General features: G+C 39.9%; 2 protein-coding genes across 2 annotated transcripts in view; both read left to right on the top strand.

Annotated features, from left to right (window-relative positions):
- Positions 1–24,189, top strand: part of LOC123334370 (rho GTPase-activating protein 20) — a 35,793-nt gene extending 11,604 nt beyond the window's left edge. Inside the window, exons 4-9 of the mRNA XM_044945518.2 lie at positions 34–118; positions 3,621–3,698; positions 6,315–6,381; positions 8,749–8,901; positions 21,912–22,088; positions 23,875–24,189. Coding sequence (XP_044801453.2) covers positions 34–118; positions 3,621–3,698; positions 6,315–6,381; positions 8,749–8,901; positions 21,912–22,048 — 520 coding nt within the window. The 3' untranslated portion in view covers positions 22,049–22,088; positions 23,875–24,189. The remainder of the gene's footprint in view (positions 1–33; positions 119–3,620; positions 3,699–6,314; positions 6,382–8,748; positions 8,902–21,911; positions 22,089–23,874) is intronic.
- LOC123466002 (rho GTPase-activating protein 20-like) lies at positions 22,101–24,036 on the top strand (the record flags this gene model as incomplete). The annotated part of the gene is given in 1 exon segment (XM_045166316.1): positions 22,101–24,036. A coding segment is annotated over 1 exon segment (159 nt), but the record flags the coding sequence as incomplete, so codon positions are not given.
- Positions 24,190–25,056: the final 867 nt, after the last annotated feature.

The following is a 25,056-nucleotide window of genomic DNA, read 5'->3' as shown; positions in this document are numbered from 1 at the left end:
ACCCTATCCTGGGTTATTACTGAATTTTATTAGGTACGTCAATCTAGCCAAAGAGAAGGATCAATCAGAAAGCATTCCCCTCCAAATCTTCACTGAGGACATCAAAAACAGTGCATGTGTAAGTATTTTTAAGATCAAAAATTAAATTCCAAGTTCTCAACTTAGCAAAATGAAACTGATGGGAGATATACAGAAGAGATAGAGAGATGGGGTGGGTAGGAGGGAGAACAAAAAAGAGGAGAAAGAGAGAGGGGAGTAATTTAGCAAGCACTGTGTGGGAACACATATTTTCCCGTGAAAAGATGAGTGTCATTACATTGTGGTTTGGATTGTTTCCACTGTTTTTTGTTTTGTTTTGTTTTTTCCCCCTGTGATGTTTTTATTTGGAATAATTGTAACTTACAGAAAAGTTAAAAAAATAGTGCAAAGAACACACCATATGCCATTTACCTAAATTCACCTATTTATGAACCTTTTGTTCCATTTGTTTGATCCATTTATTTGTCTCCTCTCTCTCTCTCTCTCTCTCTCTCTATATATATATATATATATATATAAATATAAATATATATGTGTGTGTGTGTGTATCTAACTATTTTTGAGGGTCATACGTACACCATGCCCTTTCTCCTTAAATAATTAGGTATGTCCTAAGAATAAGGATAGTCTTTCATATAACCGTCACACAGCTATGACCTTTGGTAAATTACCATACGTGTAATACTTTAATCAACCATTTACTTTTCCATTTTGTTAGCTGATCTCAATAATGCCCCTTTCTAGCACAGGATTAAGAGGAAGGTAATGCTAAATGCAGAAGACTTTTTTTTTTTAATTTTATTTTTAAACTTTACATAATTGTATTAGTTTTGCCAAATATCAAAATGAATCCACCACAGGTATACATGTGTTCCCCATCCTGAACCCTCCTCCCTCCTCCCTCCCCATACCATCCCTCTGGGTCGTCCCAGTGCACTAGCCCCAAGCATCCAGTATCGTGCATCGAACCTGGACTGGCAACTCATTTCATACATGATATTTTACATGTTTCAATGCCATTCTCCCAAATCCTCCCACCCGCTCCCTCTCCCACAGAGTCCATAAGACCGTTCTATACATCAGTGCCTCTTTTGCTGTCTCGTACACAGGGTTATTGTTACCATCTTTCTAAATTCCATATATATGCGTTAGTATACTGTATTGGTGTTTTTCCTTCTGGCTTACTTCACTCTGTATAATAGGCTCCAGTTTCATCCACCTCATTAGAACTGATTCAAATGTATTCTTTTTAATGGCTGAGTAATACTCCATTGTGTATATGTACCACAGCTTTCTTATCCATTCATCTGCTGATGGACATCTAGGTTGCTTCCATGTCCTAGCTATTATAAACAGTGCTGCGATGAACATTGGGGTACACGTGTCTCTTTCCCTTCTGGTTTCCTCAGTGTGTATGCCCAGCAGTGGGATTGCTGGGTCATAAGGCAGTTCTATTTCCAGTTTTTTAAGGAATCTCCACACTGTTCTCCACACTGGCTGTACTAGTTTGCATTCCCACCAACAGTGTAAGAGGGTTCGCTTTGCTCCACACCCTCTCCAGCATTTATTATTTGTAGGCTTTTGGATCGCAGCCGATCTGACTGGTGTGAAATGGTACCTCATAGTGGTTTTGATTTGCATTTCTCTGATAATGAGTGATGTTGAGCATCTTTTCATGTGTTTGTTAGCCATCTGTATGTCTTCTTTGGAGAAATGTCTATTTAGTTCTTTGGCCCATTTTTTGATTGGGTCATTTATTTTTCTGGAGTTGAGCTGTAGGAGTTGCTTGTATATTTTTGAGATTAGTTGTTTGTCAGTTGCTTCATTTGCTATTATTTTCTCCCATTCTGAAGGCTGTCTTTTCACCTTGAAAGGTCTTTCATTCTGAGGAATATCTGGATAGAACTGAGCCAAAAGGGATGATACTTTGAAAGGATCAGCAAATCTCTACCTCATTTTGTTTATGCTACTGGGGGGAAAAAATCATACCATTAGCCCCAGTTATTTGCATGTAATTTGATTTCTGAAAGTGTAGTGCTGTAGCCTAGACATTTGTGATGAAAAGATATTCTGGATGTTTTTTTTATGATACTTTGTTCTACTGTAGTTTACAGTAACTCTAGATGACACACAACAGTATTTGAAGGTAGAAAAAGGAAGTCATTTAAGACAGTTATTTCCTGGCCAAGAGCAAAGCCAGGCAAAATCCAATTTGTTCCTGACCACCAGATAAATGCAATGCCGGCAAGAGATGCATCTAGAGGGTTCTCATGCAGCAAAGCACACTTTCGTCTCCGCCTACTTTGATTTGTGACAATGGGTTACATTCAGAATTTTTCACCTAGAAATTTTAAAAAATCAACTTTATTTATGTGTAACTTACACAAAATAAACATTTCTGATGTTCTTCATTCCTGAAGATTCAAGTTTCCTTCTAGTACTTCATTTTATCCTGGAGAACTTTCCTTTTCTTATACATATCTGGTACCAACAGATTGTCTTAGTTTCTTTCACCTGAAATGTCTTTATTTCACCTTCAGTCTTGAAGGGTATTTTTGCTGGATATAGAATTTTGTTTGCAAATGTTTTCAACACTGTAAAGATGTTTCACTTTTAGTCTCTGTGTTTTCTGATGAGTACTCTGTGCTCACTCAAACATCAACCCTCTATGTGTGACTTGTCATTTTTCTTCAGCTGCTCTCAAGATATTCTCTTTAGTTTTGGTTTTTAGCTGTGTAGCTATGAAGTGTCAAAGCATGGTTTTCTTTTAATCTACCTGTTTGGTACTTTCTGAACTTCTTGAATTTATAAATTTATGTCTTTCACCAAGTTTGAGAAATTGTAGTCATCATTCTCTTGTATTAATTTTCTATAAATTGCCTTCCTATTTTTATGGAGCATTTTTTAATGTGTTGTGTGCTCAAGAGCTATTATAAACACCCTGTTCACTGGCAGTTTAGAATGGAACTTACATTTTAAAAATTTTCAATCTCATTTCCTAGATTAATTGGTTTTATTTAATTGATTCATTAGATTTCAATCATGAAAATCTTAGTAATCATGACACCTGACAAAAAGAAAGTAATCACTGAATAGTAGTTAAAAAAAAAACTTTAATAACCAGTTCTCATTCTAATTTTACTAAAACTGACTATGTAATGACAAATAAATAAATCCATATTATAAAAGCACAACTCAGGAAGACCAAGATGGTACTTTTTTTTAAACTATCTTTCCTCCATTATGGAAACAGCCTTAAGGTGCTGAGGGTAGCCTATGTGCCCTTGTGGAATTCTCAGTCTTTCTAGTTCTTGCTTAAGCTATTATATTTTGTGTGCCTCAAATCCTTTAACAGAAATATTTGTTTTACTGAAATGCTTTCTACTAGCTTCATGTTATATAAAGGAATGGAAATAGATTATAATTAGGGGATTATATTCTATATACAAGCATTTTACTTTGTCATTACCTGAATTATAAGCTTTGCCTTTAGAATATAGATAACAATATAACAATAATTATTGACTCACTTGTTTAAAAATGTTTAATTTATAGCAGCTTTTCTCGCTTCTTTTTTGCAGTCTGTTACTGTAACAGTGACAAATTCAGACACAGTGAATGATGTTATCAATATGTCACTTTCAAAGCTAGGAATAACTGTAAGTTACCTGCAAGTTATTTTTAGTTAAAAAACCAACTTTGATTTTTGAGATTTGTGTGTGTATGTGTATGTCTGTGTTTGTGTATAATGTATCTATTATCATAAGACAGCTGATTATTTCAGATAACTCCATCATATTTGGTAGAATTTGAAGGCAGCCAAACTATATTAATAACCTATGTGTGTGTTAGTCACTTAGTCATGTCCTACTCTTTGAGAGCCCGTGGATTATAGCCCACCAGGACGCTCTGTCTATGGAATTCTCCAGGCAACAATACTGAAGTGGGTTGCCATTCCCTTCTTTGAGGATCTTCCCAACCCAAGGATCAAACCTGGGTCTACCATATTGTAGGCAGATTCTTTACTGTCTGAGCCACCAAGGAAGCCCCTTAATAATCTATACAGATGTGTTATTTGTGTATTCCCATTATAAATTTTGTGTGAACTGAAGTCATAGCACAATGAAATCAGGCTATAATTTTACAGTTTTAAGGAAAAAATGTATTTTTATTATATATATACACACACACACACACACACACACACACACATAGACAAGAAAATATTTATGATTCTAAATATTTCCTCCTCTATTGGATTATTCTTTTTGTATCTTCTTTCCTGATTCCTCCTGTCCCATCTCCATTTACCCTGATTGCACCTGAGGACTCAATCTCAGTATGAGAAAATCCTAAATGATATGTTTTGTTGTAAATCTGATGTAAAGACCACCTGGCAAGAAGCTACATCCCCTTGATGCAGGTCCTATAATGCAATGGCTAATGCCTCTTGTGAACTGCTGAAGAAGACAAGTTCTGAATAAGACCATGGGTCTGGAAGCGTTTGTGTGCACATCTCTTTCATCTCATTTTGTTTTCAAGTGTCTGCTCTTTTATGTTTTGATAGGACTGTTATGCTTGTTAAACATTTTTTAGTGAAAGAGATGGCTATGTTTGAGGATGAGGGTTCAGAAGCAGAAAGAGGAGTGGAACATTCAGATGGACAGAACTGAACAAAGCACTTGTAAAGCATAGATCCTTATATAAAATTATATATATTTATATATATATACATATCAATGTGTAAAATGTACATATAAATATAATTATGAATACATATTTATACATAAATGTGAAAATGTCTTGCTATTGTGATATGACATAATTACAATATTCATATTTGTGTTTCTCAATGGTATAATAAAGCCCCTTAAAACCTCAAGACAGCCAGAATTTGGTATAAGACATCAAGATTTCTGTAAAAATATAATTTAATAATACATTTTAAATAAAATTGAATTCATATGCATTGAGTACAGCACCCCTCTGCACTGATTTCTAATCTATATGATATTTATGCCCTGAATGAGAGTCAAATCTTAGAAGAAAGTGGCTTTAGGGATAAGGTTGGGGAGACTGATTAATGTTAGAACTCATTTTATTTCATTTTTGTAACTTTCCTTTGCTTAACGTGATCAATCTCACTAGACAAAAAATTTCTATTTCAGTGAATAACTAGGGTTATTTGCCTATATATATATATATGCCTGATTTATGGGATTCCATCATAGTTTTTCCAGTTTTTACCTTAAAAGAAAAGATTTTTATCAGCTCTCTCATTTCTATTCGCAATGCCATTTTAAGCCTATTTAGTCACATGTGTGTGTTTGTGTGTGTGATTGCGTCCATACCTGGGAGCTTACTTCCTTCATGGCAAGGCCGTGATTTTTAATCAGGAGTCAAAGGTAAGTGTAGTACCTAGTACCTATCACCAACAACTCTATTTCAAACATCTTTTGCTTTATCTTCTCCTGGAGGGCTCTTTAATTTAGCAGTCTTTGTAATTTATACTTGTTTCAAATGGGATATTCAGAATTCCTAGGCAGGGATTCTGCTGGAAGAAACTGTTTTCTACATCTGACTCCTTCTTCAGGTTAGAGTCCTTGTCCCTTCTCTCCCTTGAGTGGTGCTTGCCTACATCACAGCCAGTAGGCTGCCATCTACTCAAGGCCTCTTGGGCATCTGTCTCATTGTGTTAACAGTTGCTGAGCTAATGCTGCCTTTCAAGTTTTACTTTGTTCAGGAATAGTCATGGCAGAGTATGTGGCTTTCTGGACAACATGCTTGACTGGGCAGGGACATTTTAAGGCAAAAGCCAGAATTCTCCAAGGAGTCTCAAAACAGCAGAAAGCAGGATTCTTGAGATTAGACTTCTCTTCCATAGTGAAGAGAAGTTTTTTTTTAATTATTTTATTTTTTATTTATAATTTATATATTTATTTATAATTTTATTAAAAAGTACTATGTTTTGTTTTAATTCATGGACCGCCCACAAAGTGAGAGGCTGCCTGTGACTGCACTGTGGCTGCACAGATCCTCAGCCTTTATCCAAAAGGACAAGAATCTCAGTCGATCCATTGGAGGCTATGAGAGAGGGGCAGGGGCTACTGGAATCAGCATTGTTCACTCAAAAATTGTTGCCACTTCCACGGACCAAATAGCATTTATCCTGGCCCAAATTCTCCTTTTGAAAGTATAGAAATGCTAAGGAAATGAGTTCTTCAAGTACCTACTAGGAATATTTGCTGTGACACATAGTTCTTTTTCTTTCCAAGGGCTCTGAGAAAGATTACCAGTTGTGGATCAGTTCTGCTGAGAAAAAGACTTCATATCCACTTACTGGTAAGTGTCAGGGAAAACCTAAGATGGAGCTGGTTGGGATCCAAATTGTAACTTTAAAGTCTCAAAGTAATGGTTGATCAGTCTTAAGCTTAAATGCCCTTAAACTGAAAATCTCTTGCAGTATTCATTTATACACGTCTTAAATAATTCTAAGCACCTGCTCTCTCCCAAGCACAGATAGCATCTCTTCATGCAGCAGCTTATGGTCTATTTGGGAACAGCAGTGTGGATTTTTCTTCTTTACTTTTTCCACTTGACAAACAGAGTTGTCTTGAAAACAATTACTTACTTACTCTCTATTTACTCACTTAGGTAGGAAAGCAACACAAGCGGGAATTTCTTTTGCTCATACATTATTTTTCATATTCCAGTCTTGACGTTCTCAGTTCCATTTCCTAACTACTGAGTTGTCTCTATTTCGTGATCATCTTCTAAAATCCAGCCATACCTCTGCCCTCAAGTACATTTATTTAATACCTATTCTGTGCCCAAAGCTTTTCTCAGCATCATAAAGAAAATGAAATAATCACAATCAGACACTTAGATTCTTCACTGACTAAAAACCACCTGCATGTGCTTTGCTGTTTCTCAAGCTGAGTTCACTAGCACTGCTCTTGAAATTTTTGATAAATAGACTACATCTTTCCTAAAATAGTTATCATAGCAAGTTAACTAAAAATAATAATGCACATTCTTGGATGAGCAAATCTGTCAGGGGTGGTCAGTGAAAAAAGGAGGAATTAAAACAAGGGCAAAGACAAAATCTGTAGTGGAACCTGCAATATAGTCATGGTGACAATGACTTCCACTAGAAATCTTAGAGCACTTCCTCTTTTAACTTTTTTCATCTGTTCAACAATCCTGTGAGTCTATTACTCTTTCAAGTGATCTGAGGAACATTTTCATGTGGTCTGAAGAATCTAAACAACTAAGTTTTTTCTGTGATATGTATATTCCCAGTCTTAGAATACATAGAGTCACCAAGTATAAAGCTGAAGACAAAACCACCTCACCCATTTCATGTGTTTTTCTTGTCTTGTTGACATCCTTGTAAAAGTCAGTCAGCAGTAAAGTGAAAAAAAATTGAATATTTAAACATATTTAGTTTAATAAAATGCATTAATTTAAATAAGACCATGTAGATGACAACTTCTAAGCTTAGAACAGCCTCAAACAGCATGGCTGGCTCTGAGGACTCCTAAGAGGCTGTCTTTCATGCTGCTGCCTCAGCAGTCATTCTGAATGCGCTTCTTAACATGTTCTCAGCTCACAATTATGGATTAGCTCCTGGTTATCCTGGTGACTTGGTTGTATTTTACTACTCTCACAGAAGCTTCTTTTGCCTTAAAGGATGGAAGTCGCTGTGATTCTTGTTCTGAATAGAGCACTGACATTGTGTTTATGCCAGATGTAAAGCACAAGCAAGAACTCCTCCAGTTGCATTTAATAAATCAGAAACAAAAGAAAAGGAGCTTTCATGCAATTCTTTAAAGATGGAATCCACAGGACAGCACAGGGTCTTAGAGAGTTCTATGGAGAGGAAACAATTTATAGCATGAAAGAGCAAAACAAATCACTTGGCAGGCAACTCCCGATGATTTCTGGTGTGGTTTTCCACTCTGTAAACACCGTTTTGCACTTCTGGGTTTTCTCGGCCGTGCAGGCTTGTCTCTGATCACTGTCTCGTAGGAAACCCCTTAGAGGGAAGCAGCAGCGGGAGGGAAACATTAAGGCAAACCACCCCACTGCACTCTGCCTACTGAACTGACAAAAGGAAATGGAAAATCTGTTAAACTGACATGTGGGACAGAACACTGATCAGAGCCATTCTTAACATACATAGTCCGATTATTTTAAAAATATTAAGCACCAATGCTTATTAATATATTTACTTTGATCCTTATGAGTCTATGTGTGAGGGTCAGTGTTTCAAAGGAGGAATGTTAAGGCTAGCATTTTGCCTAAGATGTACAGGTGTAGTGTGTCAAGGCAGAAACTAGAAGGCCATAAATATTCTCAGATGGAAACACAATGAAAGTCAATATTGTGCAATTCACTGATGAAATGCCTTCCAAGCCAAGCAAGGTGTCTAAAAACATTTTTCTTGTTATGTTTTAAACTCTTCTGTTTGGGCACCTGCTTTTTGCAGCGTGTCCCCTTGAGAGAGTGCACATTGTGCTTACTCGGGAGTCACAGCCTTCTCTACCCAGAAGCCCCTGAAGGTCAGCAGTCACACCAGTGTGGCATACTCGCTCACGGTAAGGTGGGTTTGATCCCACCCATCACCATCGGTCTGAATCTGTATTTAGCTTTTTCTCCATATAGGTCATGAACATCCTTATGGAATTAAACTGAGCTATATTCCAGGTACTGGGCTGCTGCAGCAGGAACTGGAGGGCTCCACTTCTGCTTCTGCCCTCCAGGAGGCCTTCCTGGAGGGGCCCCAAGAGATCCAAGACCAGTTTATCCTGAAACCCAGGCACTCAGCCAGAAACCAAGCCAGGAATCAGCGAGGGAAAGGTGAGCCCCTTCCCTTCCTGCAAGTGGCTTCTCTTGGCTCTTGTCTCTACTCCTGAAAACAAACTGTTGACGTACAGACAGTTCTCCATGTGGGGCTGGAGGGCAGTATAGGCAGGCACCAATTCCACCCAGAATCAAGTCCAGAGAAGCCCCAAAGGTCTGAAATCAAGACCCAATTCACTTCTAGGAAGGCTTTTTTTTTTTTTTTTATTAAATTCCTCTAGGTAGACAGCATAGCACTTCCTACATATAGTTATGTATTCACACATCTGTGTGGGCTTTGCTGGTGTCCTAGATGGTAAAGCATCTGCCTGCAACACAGGAGATCTGAGTTCAATCCCTAGGTCAGGAGGATCCCCTGGCAAAGGGAATGGCTATCAGCCACACCAATATTCTTGCCTGGAGAATCCCACTGACAGAGGAGCCTGGCAGCCTACAGTCCATGAGATCACAAAGAGTCGGGCATGACTGAAAAACTTAAAGACACATACATAAACACACATACACACACACACACACACACACACACACACACGCATCTATGTATCTTATTAGAACATGAGCTTCTTATGGCCTGGAAACACACGTTCCCCATCCCAAGGTTTTGTCTAGTATCTCGGGCCCCTCACAGGAGGTGCTTAGATGACTGTGTGGCTTAGAGAAGACCCAGAATCTATTCTGGGCTTAGGCTGAAGTGGACTTGGACATTCTGGTTAGACTTGAACTCTCTCTCTTTTTTTTTACATTAGTATATTTATTGAAGAAAATATATTTCAAAAAGAACAGTAAACCATTTGCTATTTGCTAGCAAAATTAATTGTCTCTCAGTGTATTTTGTAATTATGAAAGTCCAAATGCTCCTGCATATAGTCTATAAGCAGAGAAGGTAAATTATCAAGCACCTTGGTCAAATATCTATTTATAGAAAATCTAATATTCGGTTTTAACTAGTTTAAATTAGAGTCTTGCAATATAATTCAGTTATCAATATTCTTATTTTTCCTGTCAGTAAACTGAATGTGCTAGTTCTCTTTGGGGGAAGACTGTAGTTTAAATTAGGGTCTTGCAATATAATTCAGTTATCAATATTCTTATTTTTCCTGTCAGTAAACTGAATGTGCTAGTTCTCTTTGGGGGAAGACTATTTTACTCAATATTTTCCTATGCTTTTGATTTTCGAGAGAAGAGAAATCTTAAGACACTTGTGTTTGAATGTCTGGTATTGTGCCTAATGAATAGTTTACTAATTAATGTTATCATTAGTAAAATGTTCATTCTGATTACTTCCCATGCTGGTTTAAAGTGACCTATGATAAAAGACATATATCCATTAGGTATGTTTTGGATTGACATGTACACACTGCTCTATTTAAAATGGATAACCAACAAGGACCTGCTCTATACCACAGGGAACTATGCTGAATACTCTGTAAGAACCTAAATAGGAAAAGAATTTGAAGAAAATAGATATATGTATAATTGAATCATTTTGCTGTACACAAGAAGCTACCACAACATTACTAACCAGTTATACTCCAATATAAAATAAAGCATTAAAAAAAGAAAATAAACTTTCACAGAAGACAAAAATAGCAATAAAAACTAAACAACGTTGTTCAGTTCAGTTCAGCTCAGCTCAGTTGCTCAGTCACGGCCGACTCTTTGCCACACCATGGACTGCAACACACTAGGCCTCCCTATCCATGACCAACGCCCAGAGTTTACTCAAACCTATGTCCATCGAGTCAGTGATACCATCCAACCATCTCATCCTCTGTCGCCCCTTCTCATCCCGCCTTCAATCTTTGCCAGGATCAGGGTCTTTTCAAATGAGATAGCTCTTTGCATCACGTGGCCAAAGTATTGACAACGTTGCATCTTCAGCAACAGTCCTTCCAATGAACATTCAGGAATTATTTCCTTTAGAATGGACAGGTTGGTTCTCCTTGCTGTCCAAGGGACTCTGAGGAGTCTTCTCCAACAGCACAGTTCAAAAGCATCAATTCTTTGGTGCTCAGCTTTCTTTATCGGAGAAGGCAATGGCACCCCACTCCAGTACTCTTGCCTGGGAAATCCCATGGATGGAAGAGCCTGGTAGGCTACAGTCCATGGGGTCGTGAAGAGTCAGACACAACTGAGCGACTTCACTTTCACTTTTCACTTTCATGCACTGGAGAAGGAAATGGCAACCCACTCTAGTATTCTTGCCTAGAGAATCCCAGGGACAGGAGCCTGGTGGGCTGCCATCTATGGGGTCGCACAGAGTTGGACGTGACTGACGTGACTTAGCAGCAGTAGCTTTCTTTATAGTCCAACTCTCACATACTTTCATGACTACTGGAAACATCATAGCTTTGACTAGATGGACCTTTGTTGGCGAAGTAATGTCTCTGCTTTTTAATATGCTGTCTAGGTTGCTCATAACCTTTCTTCCAAGGAGCAGGCATCTTCTAATTTCAATGCTGCAGTCACCATCTGCAGTGATTTGGCACCCCAAAACATAAAGTCTGCCACTGTTTCCACTGTTTCCCCATCTATTTGCCATGAAGTAATGGGACTAGATGCCATGATCTTAGCTTTCGGAATGTTGAGTTTTAAGCCAACTTTTTTGATCTCCTCTTTCACTGTCATCAAGAAGCTCTTTAGTTCTTCTTCGCTTTCTGCCATAAAGATGGTGTCATCTGCATATCTGAGGTTATTGATATTTCTCCTGGCAATCTTTTTTTTTTCTCTTTTAAAAATGTATTTATTTTAATTGGAGGCTAATTACTTTACAATATTGTAGTGGTTTTGCCAAAATTGACATGAATCAGCCATGGGTGTACATGTATTCCCCATTCTGAACCCCCTCCCATCTCCCTCCCCATCCCATCCCTCTGGGTCATCCTAGTGCACCAGCCCCGAGCACCCTGACTCATGCATCGAACCTGGACTGGCAATCTGTTTCACATATGGTAATATACACGTTTCAATGCTATTCTCTCAAATCATCCCCCCAGCAATCCCACTGTGTATGCCCAGCAGTGGGATTGCTGGGTCATATGGCAGTTCTATTTCCAGTTTTTTAAGGAATCTCCACACTGTTCTCCACACTGGCTGTAATAGTTTGCATTCCCACCAACAGTGTAAGAGGGTTCCCTTTGCTCCACACCCTCTCCAGCATTTATTGTTTGTAGACTTTTTGATAGCAGCCATTCTAACCGGTGTAAGATGGTACCTCATTGTGGTTTTGATTTGCATTTCTCTGATAATGAGTGATGTTTAACATCTTTTCATGTGTTTGTTAGCCATCTGTATGTCTTCTTTGGAGAAATGTCTGTTTAATTCTTTGGCCCATTTTTTGATTGGGTGGTTTATTTTTCTGGAATTCAGCTGTAGGAGTTGCTTGTAAATTTTTGAGATTAATTCTTTGTCAGCTGCTTCGCTTGCTATTATTTTCTCCCATTCTGAAAGCTGTCTTTTCACCTTGCTTATAGTTTCCTTCATTGTGCAAAAGCTTTTAAGTGTAATTAGGTCCCATTTGTTTATTTTTGATTTTATTTCCATTACTCTGGGAGGTGGGTCATAGAGGATCCTGCTGTGATTTATGTCCGAGAGTGTTTTGCTTATGATTTCCTCTAGGAGTTTTATAGTTTCTGATCTTACATTTAGATCGTTAATCCATTTTGAGTTTATTTTTGTTTATGGTGTTAGAAAGTGTTCTAGTTTCATTCTTTTACAATTGGTTGGCCAATTTTCCCAGCACCACTTGTTAAAGAGATTGTCTTTTCTCCATTGTATATTCTTGCCTCCTTCGTCAAAGATAAGGTGTCCATAGGTGTGTGGATTTATCTCTGGGCTTTCTATTTTGTTTTATTGATTGATGTTTCTGTCTTTGTGCCAGTACCATACTCTACTGATGACTGTAGCTTTGTAGTATAGCCTGAAGTTAGGCAGGTTGATTCCTCCAGTTCGAGTCTTCTTTCCCAAGAATGCTTTGGCTATTCAAGGTTTTTTTGTATTTCCATACAAATTGTGAAATTATTTGTTCTAGTTCTGTGAAAAATACCATTGGTAGCTTGATGAAAGTGAAGTCGCTCAGTTGTGTCCGACTCTTTGCCGACCCCGTGGACTGTAGCCCACCAGGACCTCCATCCATGGGATTTTCCAGGCAAGAGTACTGGAGTGGGTGGCCATTTCCTTCTCCAGGGGATCTTCCCGACCCAGGGATCGAACCCAGGTCTCCTGCATTGCAGGCAGATGCTTTAACCTCTGAACCCATGAGACTCCCTCCTAGAAATTATTCGTTCTAGTTCTGTGAAAAATACCGTTGGTAGCTTGATAGGGATTGCATTGAATTTATAGATTGCTTTGGGTAGTATACTCATTTTCACTATATTGATTCTTCCAATCCATGAACATGGTATATTTCTCCATCTATTTGTGTCCTCTTTGGTTTCTTTCATCAGTGTTTTATAGTTTTCTATATATAGGTCTTTTGTTTCTTTGAAAGTGAAAGTGAAGTCTCTCAGTTGTGTCTGACTCTTTGCGACCCCGTGGACTGTAGCCCACCAGGCTCCTCTGTCCATGGGATTCTCCAGGCAAGAATACTGGAGTGGGTTGCCATTTCCTTCTCCAAGTGTTCTTCCCAACTCAGGGATCGAACCCAGGTCTCCTGCATTGCAGGCAGATGCTTTAACCTCTGAGCCACCAGGGAAGCAGTTAGATATATTCCTAAGTATTTATTCTTATCATTGCAATGATGAATGGAATTGCTTCCTTAATTTCTCTGTTTTCTCATTGTTAGTGTATAGGAATGCAAGGGATTTCTGCGTGTTAGTTTGATATCCTGCAACTTGATTATGTTCATCGATTAGTTCTAGTAATTTTCTGGTGGAGTCTTTATGGTTTTCTATATAGAGGCTCATGTATTCTGCAAACAGTGAGAGTTTTACTTCTTATTTTCCAATCTGGATTCCTTTTATTTCTTTTTCTGCTCTGATTGCTGTGGCCAAAACTTCCATAACTATGTTGAATAGTAGTGGTGAGAGTGGGCACACTTGCCTTGTTCCTGACTTGAGGGGAAATGCTTTCAATTTTTCACCATTGAGGATAATGTTTGCTGTGGGTTTGTCATACATAGCTTTTATTATGTTGAGGTATATTCCTTCTATTCCTGCTTTCTGGAGAGTGTTTATCATGAATGGATGTTGAATTTTGTCAAAGGCTTTCTCTGCATCTATTGAGATAATCATATGGTTTTTATCTTTCAATTTGTTAATGTGGTGTATTACATTGATTGATATGCAGATATTGAAGGATCCTTTGTATCCCTGGGATAAAGCCCACTTGGTCATGATGCATGATCTTTTTAATATGTTGTTGGATTCTGTTTGCTAGAACTTTGTTAAGGATTTTTGCATCTATGTTCATTGGTGATATTGGCCTGTAGTTCTCTTTTGTTGTGACATCCTTGTCTGGTTTTGATATTAAGGTGATGGTGGCCTCATAGAATGAATTTGGAAGTTTATCTTCCTCTGCTATTTTCTGGAAGAGTTTGCATAGGACAGGTGTGAATTCTTCTCTAAATTTTTGGTAGAATTTGGCTGTGAAGCTGTCTGGTCCTGGGCTTTTGTTTGCTGGAAGATTTCTGATTAAAGTTTCAATTTCCGTGCTTGTGATGGGTCTGTTAAGATTTTCTATTTCTCCCTGGTTCAGTTTTGGAAAGTTATACTTTTCTAAGAATTTGTCCATTTCTTCCAAGTTGTCCATTTTATTAGCATATAATTGCAGATAGTAGTCTCTTATGATCCTTTGTATTTCTGTGCTGTCTGTTGTGATTTCTCCATTTTCATTTCTAATTTTGTTGATTTGATTCTTCTCCCTTTGTTTCTTGATGAGTCTGGCTAATGGTTTGTCAATTTTATTTATCTTCTCAAAGAATAGCTTTGTTGATTTTTTTCTATGGTCTCTTTTGTTTCTTTTGCGTTTATTTCTGCCCTAATTTTTAAGATTTCTTTCCTTCTGTTAACCCTGGGGTTCTTCATTTCTTCCTTTTCTAGTTGCTTTAGGTGTAGAGTTAGGTTATTTATTTGACTTTTTTCTTATTTCTTGAGGTAATCCTGTAGTGCTATGAACCTTGCCCTGGGCACTGCTTTTATAGTGTCCCATACATTTTGGGTTGTTGTGTTTTCATTTTTGTTCATTTCTATGCATATTTTGATTTCTTCTGTGATTTGTTGGTTATTCAGAAGCGTGTTGTTCAGCCTCCATATGTTAGAATTTTTAATAGTTATTCTCCTGTAATTGACATTTAATCTTACTGCATTGTGGTGAGAAAAGATACTTGGAATGATTTCAATTTTTTTGAATTTGCCAAGGCTAGATTTATGGCCCAGGACGTGATCTATCCTGGAGAAGGTTCCATGTGCACTTGAGAAAAAGGTGAAATTCATTGTTTGGGAGTGAAATGTCCTATAGATATCAATTAGGTCTAACTGATCCATTGTATCATTTAAATTTTGTGTTTCCTTGTTAATTTTCTGTTTAGTCGCTCTATCCATAGGTGTGAGTGGGTATTAAAATCTCCCACTATTATTGTGTTACTGTTAATTTCGCCTTTCATATTTGTTATATTTATAATTGTTATATCTTCTTCTTGGATTGATCCTTTGATCAGTATGTAGTGTCCTCCTTTGTCTCTTTTCACGGCCTTTATTTCAAAGTCTATTTTAACTGATATGAGTATTGCTACTCCTGGTTTCTTTTGGTCTCTATTTGCATGGAATATCTTTTTCCAGCCCTTCACTTTCAGTCTGTATGTGTCCCTTGTTTTGAGGTGGGTCTCTGGTAGACAGCATATATAAGGGTCTTGTTTTCTTAATCCATTCAGCCAGTCTTTGTCTTTTGGTTGGGACATTCAACCCATTTACATTTAAGGCAATTATTGATAAGTATGATCCTGTTGCCATTTACTTTGTTGTTTTGGGTTCGAGTTTATATACCCTTTCTGTGTTTCCTGTCTAGAGAAGATCCTTTAGCATTTGTTGGAGAGCAGGTTTGGTGGTGCTGAATTCTCTCAGCTTTTGCTTGTCTGTAAAGCTTTTGGATTCTCCTTATATTTGAAGGAGATCCTTGCTCTGTACAGTAATCTGGGCTGAAGGTTTTTCTCTTTCATCGCTTTAAGTATGTCCTGCCATTCCCTTCTGGCCTGAAGAGTTTCTGTTGAAAGATCAGCTGTTATCCTTATGGGAATACCCTTGTGTGTTATTTGTTGTTTTTCCCTTGCTGCTTTTAATATTTGTTCTTTATGTTTGATCTTCGTTAACTTGATTAGTATGTGTCTTGGGGTGGTTTGCCTTGGGTTTATCCTGTTTGGGACTCTCTGGGTTTCTTGGACCTGTGTGACTATTTCCTTCCCCATTCTAGGGAAGTTTTCAACTATTATCTCCTTGAGTATTTTCTCATGGCCTTTTTGTCTTCTTCTTCTGGGGCACCTATGTTTCGAGTGTTGGGGCGTTTCACATTGTCCCAGAGGTCTCTGAGGTTGTCCTAATTCTTATAATTCTTTTCCCTTGTTTCCTCTCTGCTTCATTTATTTCTACCATTCTATCTTCTACCTCACTTATCCTATCTTCTGCCTCTGTTATTCTACTCTTGGTTCCCTCCAGAGTGTTTTTGATCTCATTTATTGCAGTATTCATTATATATTGACTCTTTTTTATTTCATCTAGGTCCTTGTTAAACCTTTCCTGCATCATCTCAATCCTTGTCTCCAGGCTATTTATCTGTAACTCCATTTAGTTTTCAAAATTTTGGATCATTTTTACTGTCATTATTCTGAATTCTTTTTCAGGTAGACTCCCTATCTCCTCATTTTTTTGTTTGGTTTGGTGGGCAATTTTCATGTTGCTTTACCTGCTGAGTATTTCTCTGCATTTTCATCTTGTTTAGATTGCTGTGTTTGGGGTGGACTTTCTGTATTCTGGCAGCTTGTGCTTCCTCTTTATTGTGGAGGTTCCTCCCTGTGGGTGGGGTTGCACGAGTGGCTTGTCCAGGTTTCCTGGTTAGGAAAACTTGCATCGGTGTTCTGGTGGGTGGGGACGGATTTCTCTCTGGAGTGCAATGAAGTGTCCAGTAGGGAGTTTTGAGATGTCTACGGGTTTGGTGTGATTTTAGGCCGCCTGTATATTGAAGCTTAGGGCTGTGTTCCTGCATTGCTGGAGAATTTGCGTGGTATGTCTTGGCCTGGAACTTGTTGGCTTTTGGGTGGTGCTTGGTTTCAGTGTAGGTATGGAGGCTTTCGGATGAGCTCTTATCCATTGATGTTCCCTGGAGTCAGGAGTTCTCTGGTGTTCTCAGGTTTTGAACTTAAGCCTCCTGCCTCTGGTTTTCAGTCTTATTCTTACAGTTGCCTCAAGACTTCTCTCTCTGAACAGCTCCAATAATATAACATCTAGGTCAAGATGAAAAGCTTCTCCACAGTGAGGGACACCAAGATAGTTTCACCAAATTAGATGGAGAAGAGAAGAGGGAGGAGGAAGATAGAGTTGACCAGGAGAAGAAGAGTGGGAATCAGACGGGTAGAGAGCAAGCTAGCCAGTAATCAATTCCCTATGTGCTCTACACAGTCTGGACTCCTCAGAGAGGCTCATGCAGTTACACAGAGAAGAGAAGGAAGAAGGAGACAGAGGTTACCAGGACAAGAATAGAGGTAATCAAAAGGAGAGAGACAGATCCAGCCAGTAATCAGTTCCCAAAGTGTTCTCCACAGCCTTGAACACACAAAGAGATTCACAGACTTGGGTATGGAAGAGAAGGGTGAGGCAGGAGATAGAGGCGACCTGGTGGAGAAAAAGGAGAGTCAAAAGGGGGAGAGAGCAATCAAGGCAGTGATCAAACTCCCAAGTAAAAATGGGTAGTGAAGATTGGGTTCTTAAACCTACAAAATTGATAACAAATACCAAAAAGCACACATTAAAAGTCTACAGTAAAGGTTAGAGTCTCCCAAATACAATATTAAAAGAACAAATAAAGTCACAAAAATGATAAAATATATATATGAAGTTTGCATTAAAAATAGGGTCTTTTTTCCTGAAAGGTAATAGTAGGTTATAAAAATTAAAATTAAAGAAGTAATAGTGGATTTAAAAATTAAAAAAAATTTTTTAATGATAATTATAAACATATTCCTAGGAATTTCTCTGGAGTTGTTTTCGGCAGTGTGGGGTTAGTTCAGTTTCAGATAGTTCCGTGATCCAGCTTATACTTCTCAAGATCTCTAGGCCACTTCCAATGTAGTCAGTGCTAACTACAAGGTTTTAATCTGTTGCACCTGTCTTTTCCAGAGCGGATCCCTCTGTTTATTTTAACATCTTCTGTTTGCTGGTTTCTTCAGTGTCTAATTTCCACCCTGACTCATGGGGGCGAAGGTGGTCACTTATTTAGGCTCACTTATTCAGTGGTGCTGTGGGGACGGAGGAGCACTGCAAACAAATATCCCTGGCGTGTGCTCACAGTGTCCTGGCCGCACTAGGTTTAGCCCCCGCTCACGGTGTGTGTGCTTTCCCAGTCTACAGCTGCTCAGACTCCAGGTTGCTCTGCCTGCAACTGTCTGAGGCGGGCCCTGGGTTGCGTGCACTTCCCAGGTCTAAGCCGTTCAGGTTCAGGTTCTCAGGTACTCCACAAAGGCACAGACTCAGTCGGACCTGCGTTTTGTGCCCTTCCCAGGTCCGAGCAGCTCAGGCGACCAGGTGCTTAGCCAGCACAGTGCCCCCAAGTGTGGTGTGTCTTATCACCTCCCCATCCCAGCCGCTCGATTTCCTGGGTGGCAGCAGGCCTGCCCAGTCTCAGGTGGGCCGTGTGTCTCTTCTGGGGAGCTGATCTCTGGCTGCGACCCGTCCCAGCGGATGTCAACCGCCCAGAATCCCAAGAAGTATTGGTTAGCAAATGGGAGCCTGCTTGCAGTTTTGTAGAGGATGCCTCTCTGAGGCTGAGATTGCCCCTTTTTGGCTCTGGCTGCCCCCGGCTGCCACCCTGTCTCCAGCGGGGGATGAGCCAGTTGACAGCCAGCTAGCTCTTCTCCCGTATTCTCTCAGTTCTCTGCCCTGTGAGTGGGCCAGGAAGTGCCTTAGATTAGGGCTTTTCACAGGATGGTTTTCTCTCTTTTTTTTCTCTCTCTCTGGCTATCCCACAATTTGGGTTGCTATCTCACATTAGCTCCCTCAGATTGCCCTCAGGGCACTCAGGCCTGGTCCTTACCCTAAGCAATGCAGCCCGCACCTCCCTGTTCAGGCCCCCCGCTTGCTGCTGGCAATTGTGAGTGTCTGGACTAGTTCCCTGCTGGAAGTTGATGTTAGGCACGCAATCTGTGGGTTTCTTTCTTTCTTTTTCCTCCCCGTTATGTTACCCTCTGATATTCCAAAATTCCCCACTGACCTGCCAGTGAGAGTGTTTCCCGGTGTTTTGAAACTTCTCCTCTTTTAAGACTCCCGTCCCAGGACAGATCTCTGTCCCTACCTCATTTGTCTCTCTTTTTCTCTTGTATATTTTGTCCTACCTCCTTTCAAGACAATGGGCTGCCTTTCTGGGTACCTGATGTCCTCTGCCAGCATTCAGAAGTTGTTTTGTGGAATTTGCTCAGCATTCAAAGTTCTTTCGATGAATTTGTGGGCAGAAAGTGGTCTTTCTGTTCCTATTCCTCCGCCACTTTAGGACTGCCCCTGAGACTTGAACTCTGGATTCTACCTCCACAGCAAGCTCTCGTTCCATTCTGCTTCAGACCTAGGTTGCAAACTGGAACTGGACTGAATGTTTATATGTCTGTTTGTTTTTAAGTCTCTCCTCTTGCAATTATCCCTGCTACCATTCCAGTATTGTCCCATTGACATTTCTTTCTCTGAATAAAATGTCTTACTAATTTAGCAAGTACTGGGGCCAGAATAGAATTTCTACTTAAAGTATTTGTATTCTTATAATTGTTATTCTATACCCACAAATTTACAAAATTTCATTTTTTAACATTCAAAGCCCTACTTTGAGTATGAGGAAACACTGACCTAAATCTTTCCAGGATTGTTTAAGAAGATGAGGTTATAAAGTTAACCTGTTTAACAGTCCCTGGCAACCCACTCCAGTATTATTATCCAGGAAATCCCTGGACAGCAGCCTGAGCAGGCTATAGTCCATGGGGTCTCAAGAGTTGGACACGACTGAACAACTGAGCACCATACTTTTCGTGGCTATAGTATATAGTTTTATTGGTCACAGAGCCACAAGAACTCTAACACCAACCAATGTACATTGCGACAGGTCCATCTAGGGCCTGAAAATAAAAGCATAGGCCTTAATGTCTATTTTGCTTTCCATCTATGCTTATAGGCTAGCTGGACATATAGCTTTGTACCAACTGATAGAGATTTCTTCCTAAGAGTATTCTTATTAAAGCTGAACAATGAATGAATACATTTGAAATACATGAATACCTGTGGGTACTGTAGAAATAAAAGAATCAGGTTAAGAGTAGGGAAACCAGGGTGCATAAAGCAACTCAACCCATATAAACATGTATCTTTTTAACATTTGTACATGTTAATTAGGAGAATCTCTTCCTGAATTTAAGAATGCATTTGCTTTCTTCATTCTCTCCTTTGAAAATGATGGTGGTATGAATGTCAGGGCAGGAAGAGCCTAAGGCAAAGTGATGGCATTCCTTGAGGAATGCACACCTTCTGGAGGCTGCACAATCAAATGGAGAATGGGGGTGGGGTCTGCTTAGGGGCAGGTGACTGATGTCTAGTCTGCCTTAGGCTTTCTGAAGGAGGGAAATCACCTTTATTAAGATGCTATGTGCCATGTCTTGTGCTGGGTAGTACATTATGTTATGTAGTCCAGTGAGGTGTAAGTAGCATCATTTATGTTACATTTGAGCAAACTGATGCTCAAAGAGTTTTAGGTAACTCATCCAATTAAGAGGCAGAATAGGAGCCTTCTGGTTCTCTCACCCAGCACCACAAGTGGTTCACTCACTTGAATGGACATGGTGACGCACTCACTATGTCTCCGAAAGACAAGTGGATGGGCATTTTAAAAGATTTGGTTAAATTCTTCTGTTTATTTTCTCTACACCTGGGCTCCTCTAATTGACTTCTGTAGCTGGTTATTTAAGCAGGTTATTTAAGGAAATATTAAGCAGGTTTATTGAGCAAATATCAGGAAAACATTCATAGCTGGGCACGAGACACTTTGAACTCAATTTTTCATTGCTGATCACTCTTTTTTGGAAAGCATTCCTTTGACTGGGGCTGTTGGTAGTTAAAATTCATCTTTGGGTTACCTGAGTAAGGTGTCACACACACACAAAAAATGGCCCCCTGTAATCTTACCACATTTTCTGCAATTAATGATTACTTCTCAAGGACCCTGAGGGCAGGAAGTCATCCTTGGAGCTGACTGAGGTGTGTGGCCTCCCAGAGGAGAGGTCCAGAGGTTGACTGATAAGCACTGTCAGGCAGGATGTTTCATGAACGGCGATTCTTTTCAAGAGAGAAAATTGGGCATGACTGGGTATTCAGAAAGCCAAACAGGTAACTGACAGAGGAAGGAAACTTACTACAAATGCTGCTTGATTTGAATATTAAATAATTTTGGCCTTTCAAATGAGATCTGAAACCAGAATCCACTGATAAAACTTCACGTTAGGAAACCTGTATAACTATAGGTAAAGTGCCTCATGACACAGGGCAAAGGGAATAGAGAGCACTCTCTGGGGGAATACTGTCACAGGGAGAGTCAACCGTGCGTCTGATCACGCCTCTAGGTTTAACTACTGGTTTGCAGAATATGGGGAAGAAGAACATGTTAACACCACAAGGATGCAATTAGCCTGCTTCAGAATGAGGGGAATGCTATATAACAAATGATTCAGTTTCTCTCTTTCAGCCTCTGCCATGAACATGCTGCTGAATGTAAGTGGTGGAAATCAGGCTAAATAAGCTAAACTACTACTAGTGAAAATCTCTCTTCTACATTAGTTTCAGACAAGAAGACAGTTAGGAAGAGTTCTCTCAAAAGGTGGGCCTTTGGGTGTATATCAAGGACTCCGCGAGGACAACCAACACGCGTGTCTACCACCCACAAAGCCAAAACAGCTCTTTGGAGCTGCTCTTGAGGATGTATGTGATAATGACACCCTGCCCACCCCAATTCTGGTAGGTCTTATTTTGGTTTCTGTAACCTTCCTGAGAAGGGGAGTTCTGAGAGATCAAGTGTTCTCTTCCAAATCTACTCCCAAATGAAGAAGTCTGGCTTTGTCCGATAAGACTCATAACATTACTTCAAAGAATAAGATCTGATTTAGGTACTGCAGAGTCAGAAGGCAACTACAAGATGAAAAGATACTCTCATCCATTCCGCTGATTTCAACAAAGACCCATCTATACCAGCTCAGACCAGTTAACATAGGACTCTATAAGTTAAGACAGTTAGAGAAGGCTGAGGTTGAGAAAAAGAATGACAGCAGTCTTTTACAGATCACCTTTATGAGGTGAGAAGGGGCAGCAGTCAGATTAGTGAGCTGCTGCCCTTACCCAAGAAAAGAGAAGTATATAGAGGCACGGTAGGTGGAAACCTCCTGTCTTAAGGGGGCCTGTTCTTGTGCAAGGTTCTTCAGAGTAGTTATCGCTTAAACAGCTGCAGCAAGGAATTCTGGAGGTCAGCCAGAGGCTGGGACTGGCTGGGAGCTGGGCAAAGTCCACCCAGTGTCCATTTTTTTCCTTTGGGTGAGAGAGTACTTGTTTTGCATAGAATGGTGGGGAGTTCCTGGAGGAGAGTTTGAACTCCAGGCTATTTTGAGCTGCGTAGCTTTCCTTCAGACTCTGTGTGTAAGAATCTCTGAGAGTCCACCTCATCCTCATATGTCTCTCATCTCCTCCCTTGAAGTCCACACGAGTCTCAAGACTCCTTCAGCTGAGTCTACTCCCCCTTATGATGCAAAATGTCTCACACGGATTTGATATGCAACTCAAGTGTTTAAGCATAAAGTACGCATCCTCTGGCAAAGATGAATCATTTGCTCCTGACAGAATGTGTCAAAAGAGAGCCACAGAGTTTGGACTGTGCTATATCAAATTAGTGTATTGAACTGTAAGCATTAACTCTTGTTCACTGTCCACTATCTCTGCAAGCACTACACTAGATGCAGGGAATTTTATGGTATATATGAAGAAATTTATCATACTAGCTACGTGCTAGCTACTACCCCAGACCTTGCGTCTTTCACAGAAAATTTAGGGAGTAGCCATGACTATCATCACCCCCACTTCATAAATGAAAAACAAAAGAGCCTCACCCAAGTATGTGCTATGCCCAAGTCGCACAGTGGATGACTGGCATAAGAGATTCCACATTTCTTGAAAAACCTGGCTCCAATATCTGTTATCTCTCTAACTCTGCAGACAGCAGAGGACATGAAACTACAGGAAAAGGAACTAGAAAGGCTGATGAGAGAGGAATGTCATCGGAGAAGGAGGAGAGGCGTATTGAGCCTGATTTTGAGGGGAGGGAATACAGGAAACAGGAATGAACGGGGTGGACAGTCCCTGGAAGGGAATAAATGAATAGAGCATGACTATGGCAAAAAGATTTCCACACTTAGGGAAGAGCCTCTGTAATAGGGAATAATGAGAAAGGAGCGGGGAAGGAGGAGAGGGTGAATCTACAAAGGCCTCAAAGCAGAGACGTTTAACACAGTAAATTCACTGAAACGGAAAATCTGATTACACAAGTGTTTAAAATGTTTCAGTGTATGAATGTCAAATCGATTGTTGGGTCGAAAATATATTTAGAGACACTGAAGAAAAAATTTCAAATTGACTTCGGTGCTGTTCTAGAACTGTACCCTCATATACCACAGCTCTGTCAAAACAGGAGAAGCTTGTGCTCTGGGCTTCTAGGCATGAAACGTCCCACAGTTTTCTTTTCTTTCCTTCCCTATAGGATATGCTTTCCTTTATCAATCAAAAAGGGCCCTTCACACAAGGCATCTTTAGAAAATCAGCCAGTATAAAATCATGCAGAGCCCTAAAGAAGAAACTAAACTGTGGAGACACAGTGAACTTGAAAGATGAACCAATTCTTGTCATAGCGTGGGTCTTAAAGGTAAGGAAAGTTTGAGCATTATCCACACACGGTAAATCCTGAAGCTATATGACTGATCCTTCATTATGAGTGCCCAAGAACCCTAATAGGCATAAGAGAGGAAGGATCTGAAAAGTGAAAAACACTTCACAAAGCCAAAACTGAAGGAAGGTACCTCAAATGTTATAAGCCCCATACATTAGATATTTTCCTTTTTCATTGCACATCTTGACTCCGGAACACTCCATGCAAAGGAATAACAATATATTTCAAAATACCCACTTACACATTGAGTGTTTACCAAAACAAGCTTCCTGCTTTGGATGACTTCCTCATCACCTTCCTAATGAAGGCTACATTTCCAAAAGAAAATTCCTATTAAGCTTTTGGAAACAGTTAACAGAAGTAACTTGCCAGGTGAGCTCAGACACTAAAGAATCCGCCTTCAATGCAGGCAACCTGGGTTCCATCCCTGGGTTGCAAGGATCCCCTGGAACAGGGACTGGCATACGACTCCAGTATTGTTGCCTGGAGAATCCCATGGACAGTGGAGTCTGTCAGGCTATTGTCCATGAGGTGGCACAGAATTGGACACGGCTGAAGCAACTTAGCATGGATGCAGGACAGATGTTTACTCACTACGGTAAACTCATGTGTTTAGTGTGTGTGTGTGTGTGTGTGTGTGTGTGTGTGTCTGTGTGTGTTAGTCTCCTAGTCGCAGCCGACTCTCTGTGATCCCATTGACTGTAGCCCAGCAGACTCCTCTGTCCATGGAATCCTCCAGGCAAGAATACTAGAGTGGTTTGCCATGCCCTCCTCCAGGGGATCTTCCTGCCAGGGATCGAACCTGCATCTCTTGCATCTCCTGCATTGGCAGGCAGGTTTTTTACCACTAGCACCACCTGGGAAGCCCATTTGGCTTACAATGGATCAAAAAACGCTTAGTGAGGCCACCAAAATCTCTGATCACTTCATCATCCTTCCTTCCCCTGTGTCTCAATGCCTTTTACTTGAAAATTAGTGTAGGGATGACGCCACCGT

The sequence above is a fragment of the Bubalus bubalis genome, chromosome 7 (assembly GCF_019923935.1).
Source record: "Bubalus bubalis isolate 160015118507 breed Murrah chromosome 7, NDDB_SH_1, whole genome shotgun sequence".
Taxonomy (NCBI): Eukaryota; Metazoa; Chordata; class Mammalia; order Artiodactyla; family Bovidae; genus Bubalus; species Bubalus bubalis.
This window is presented reverse-complemented; position numbering and strand designations above follow the sequence as displayed.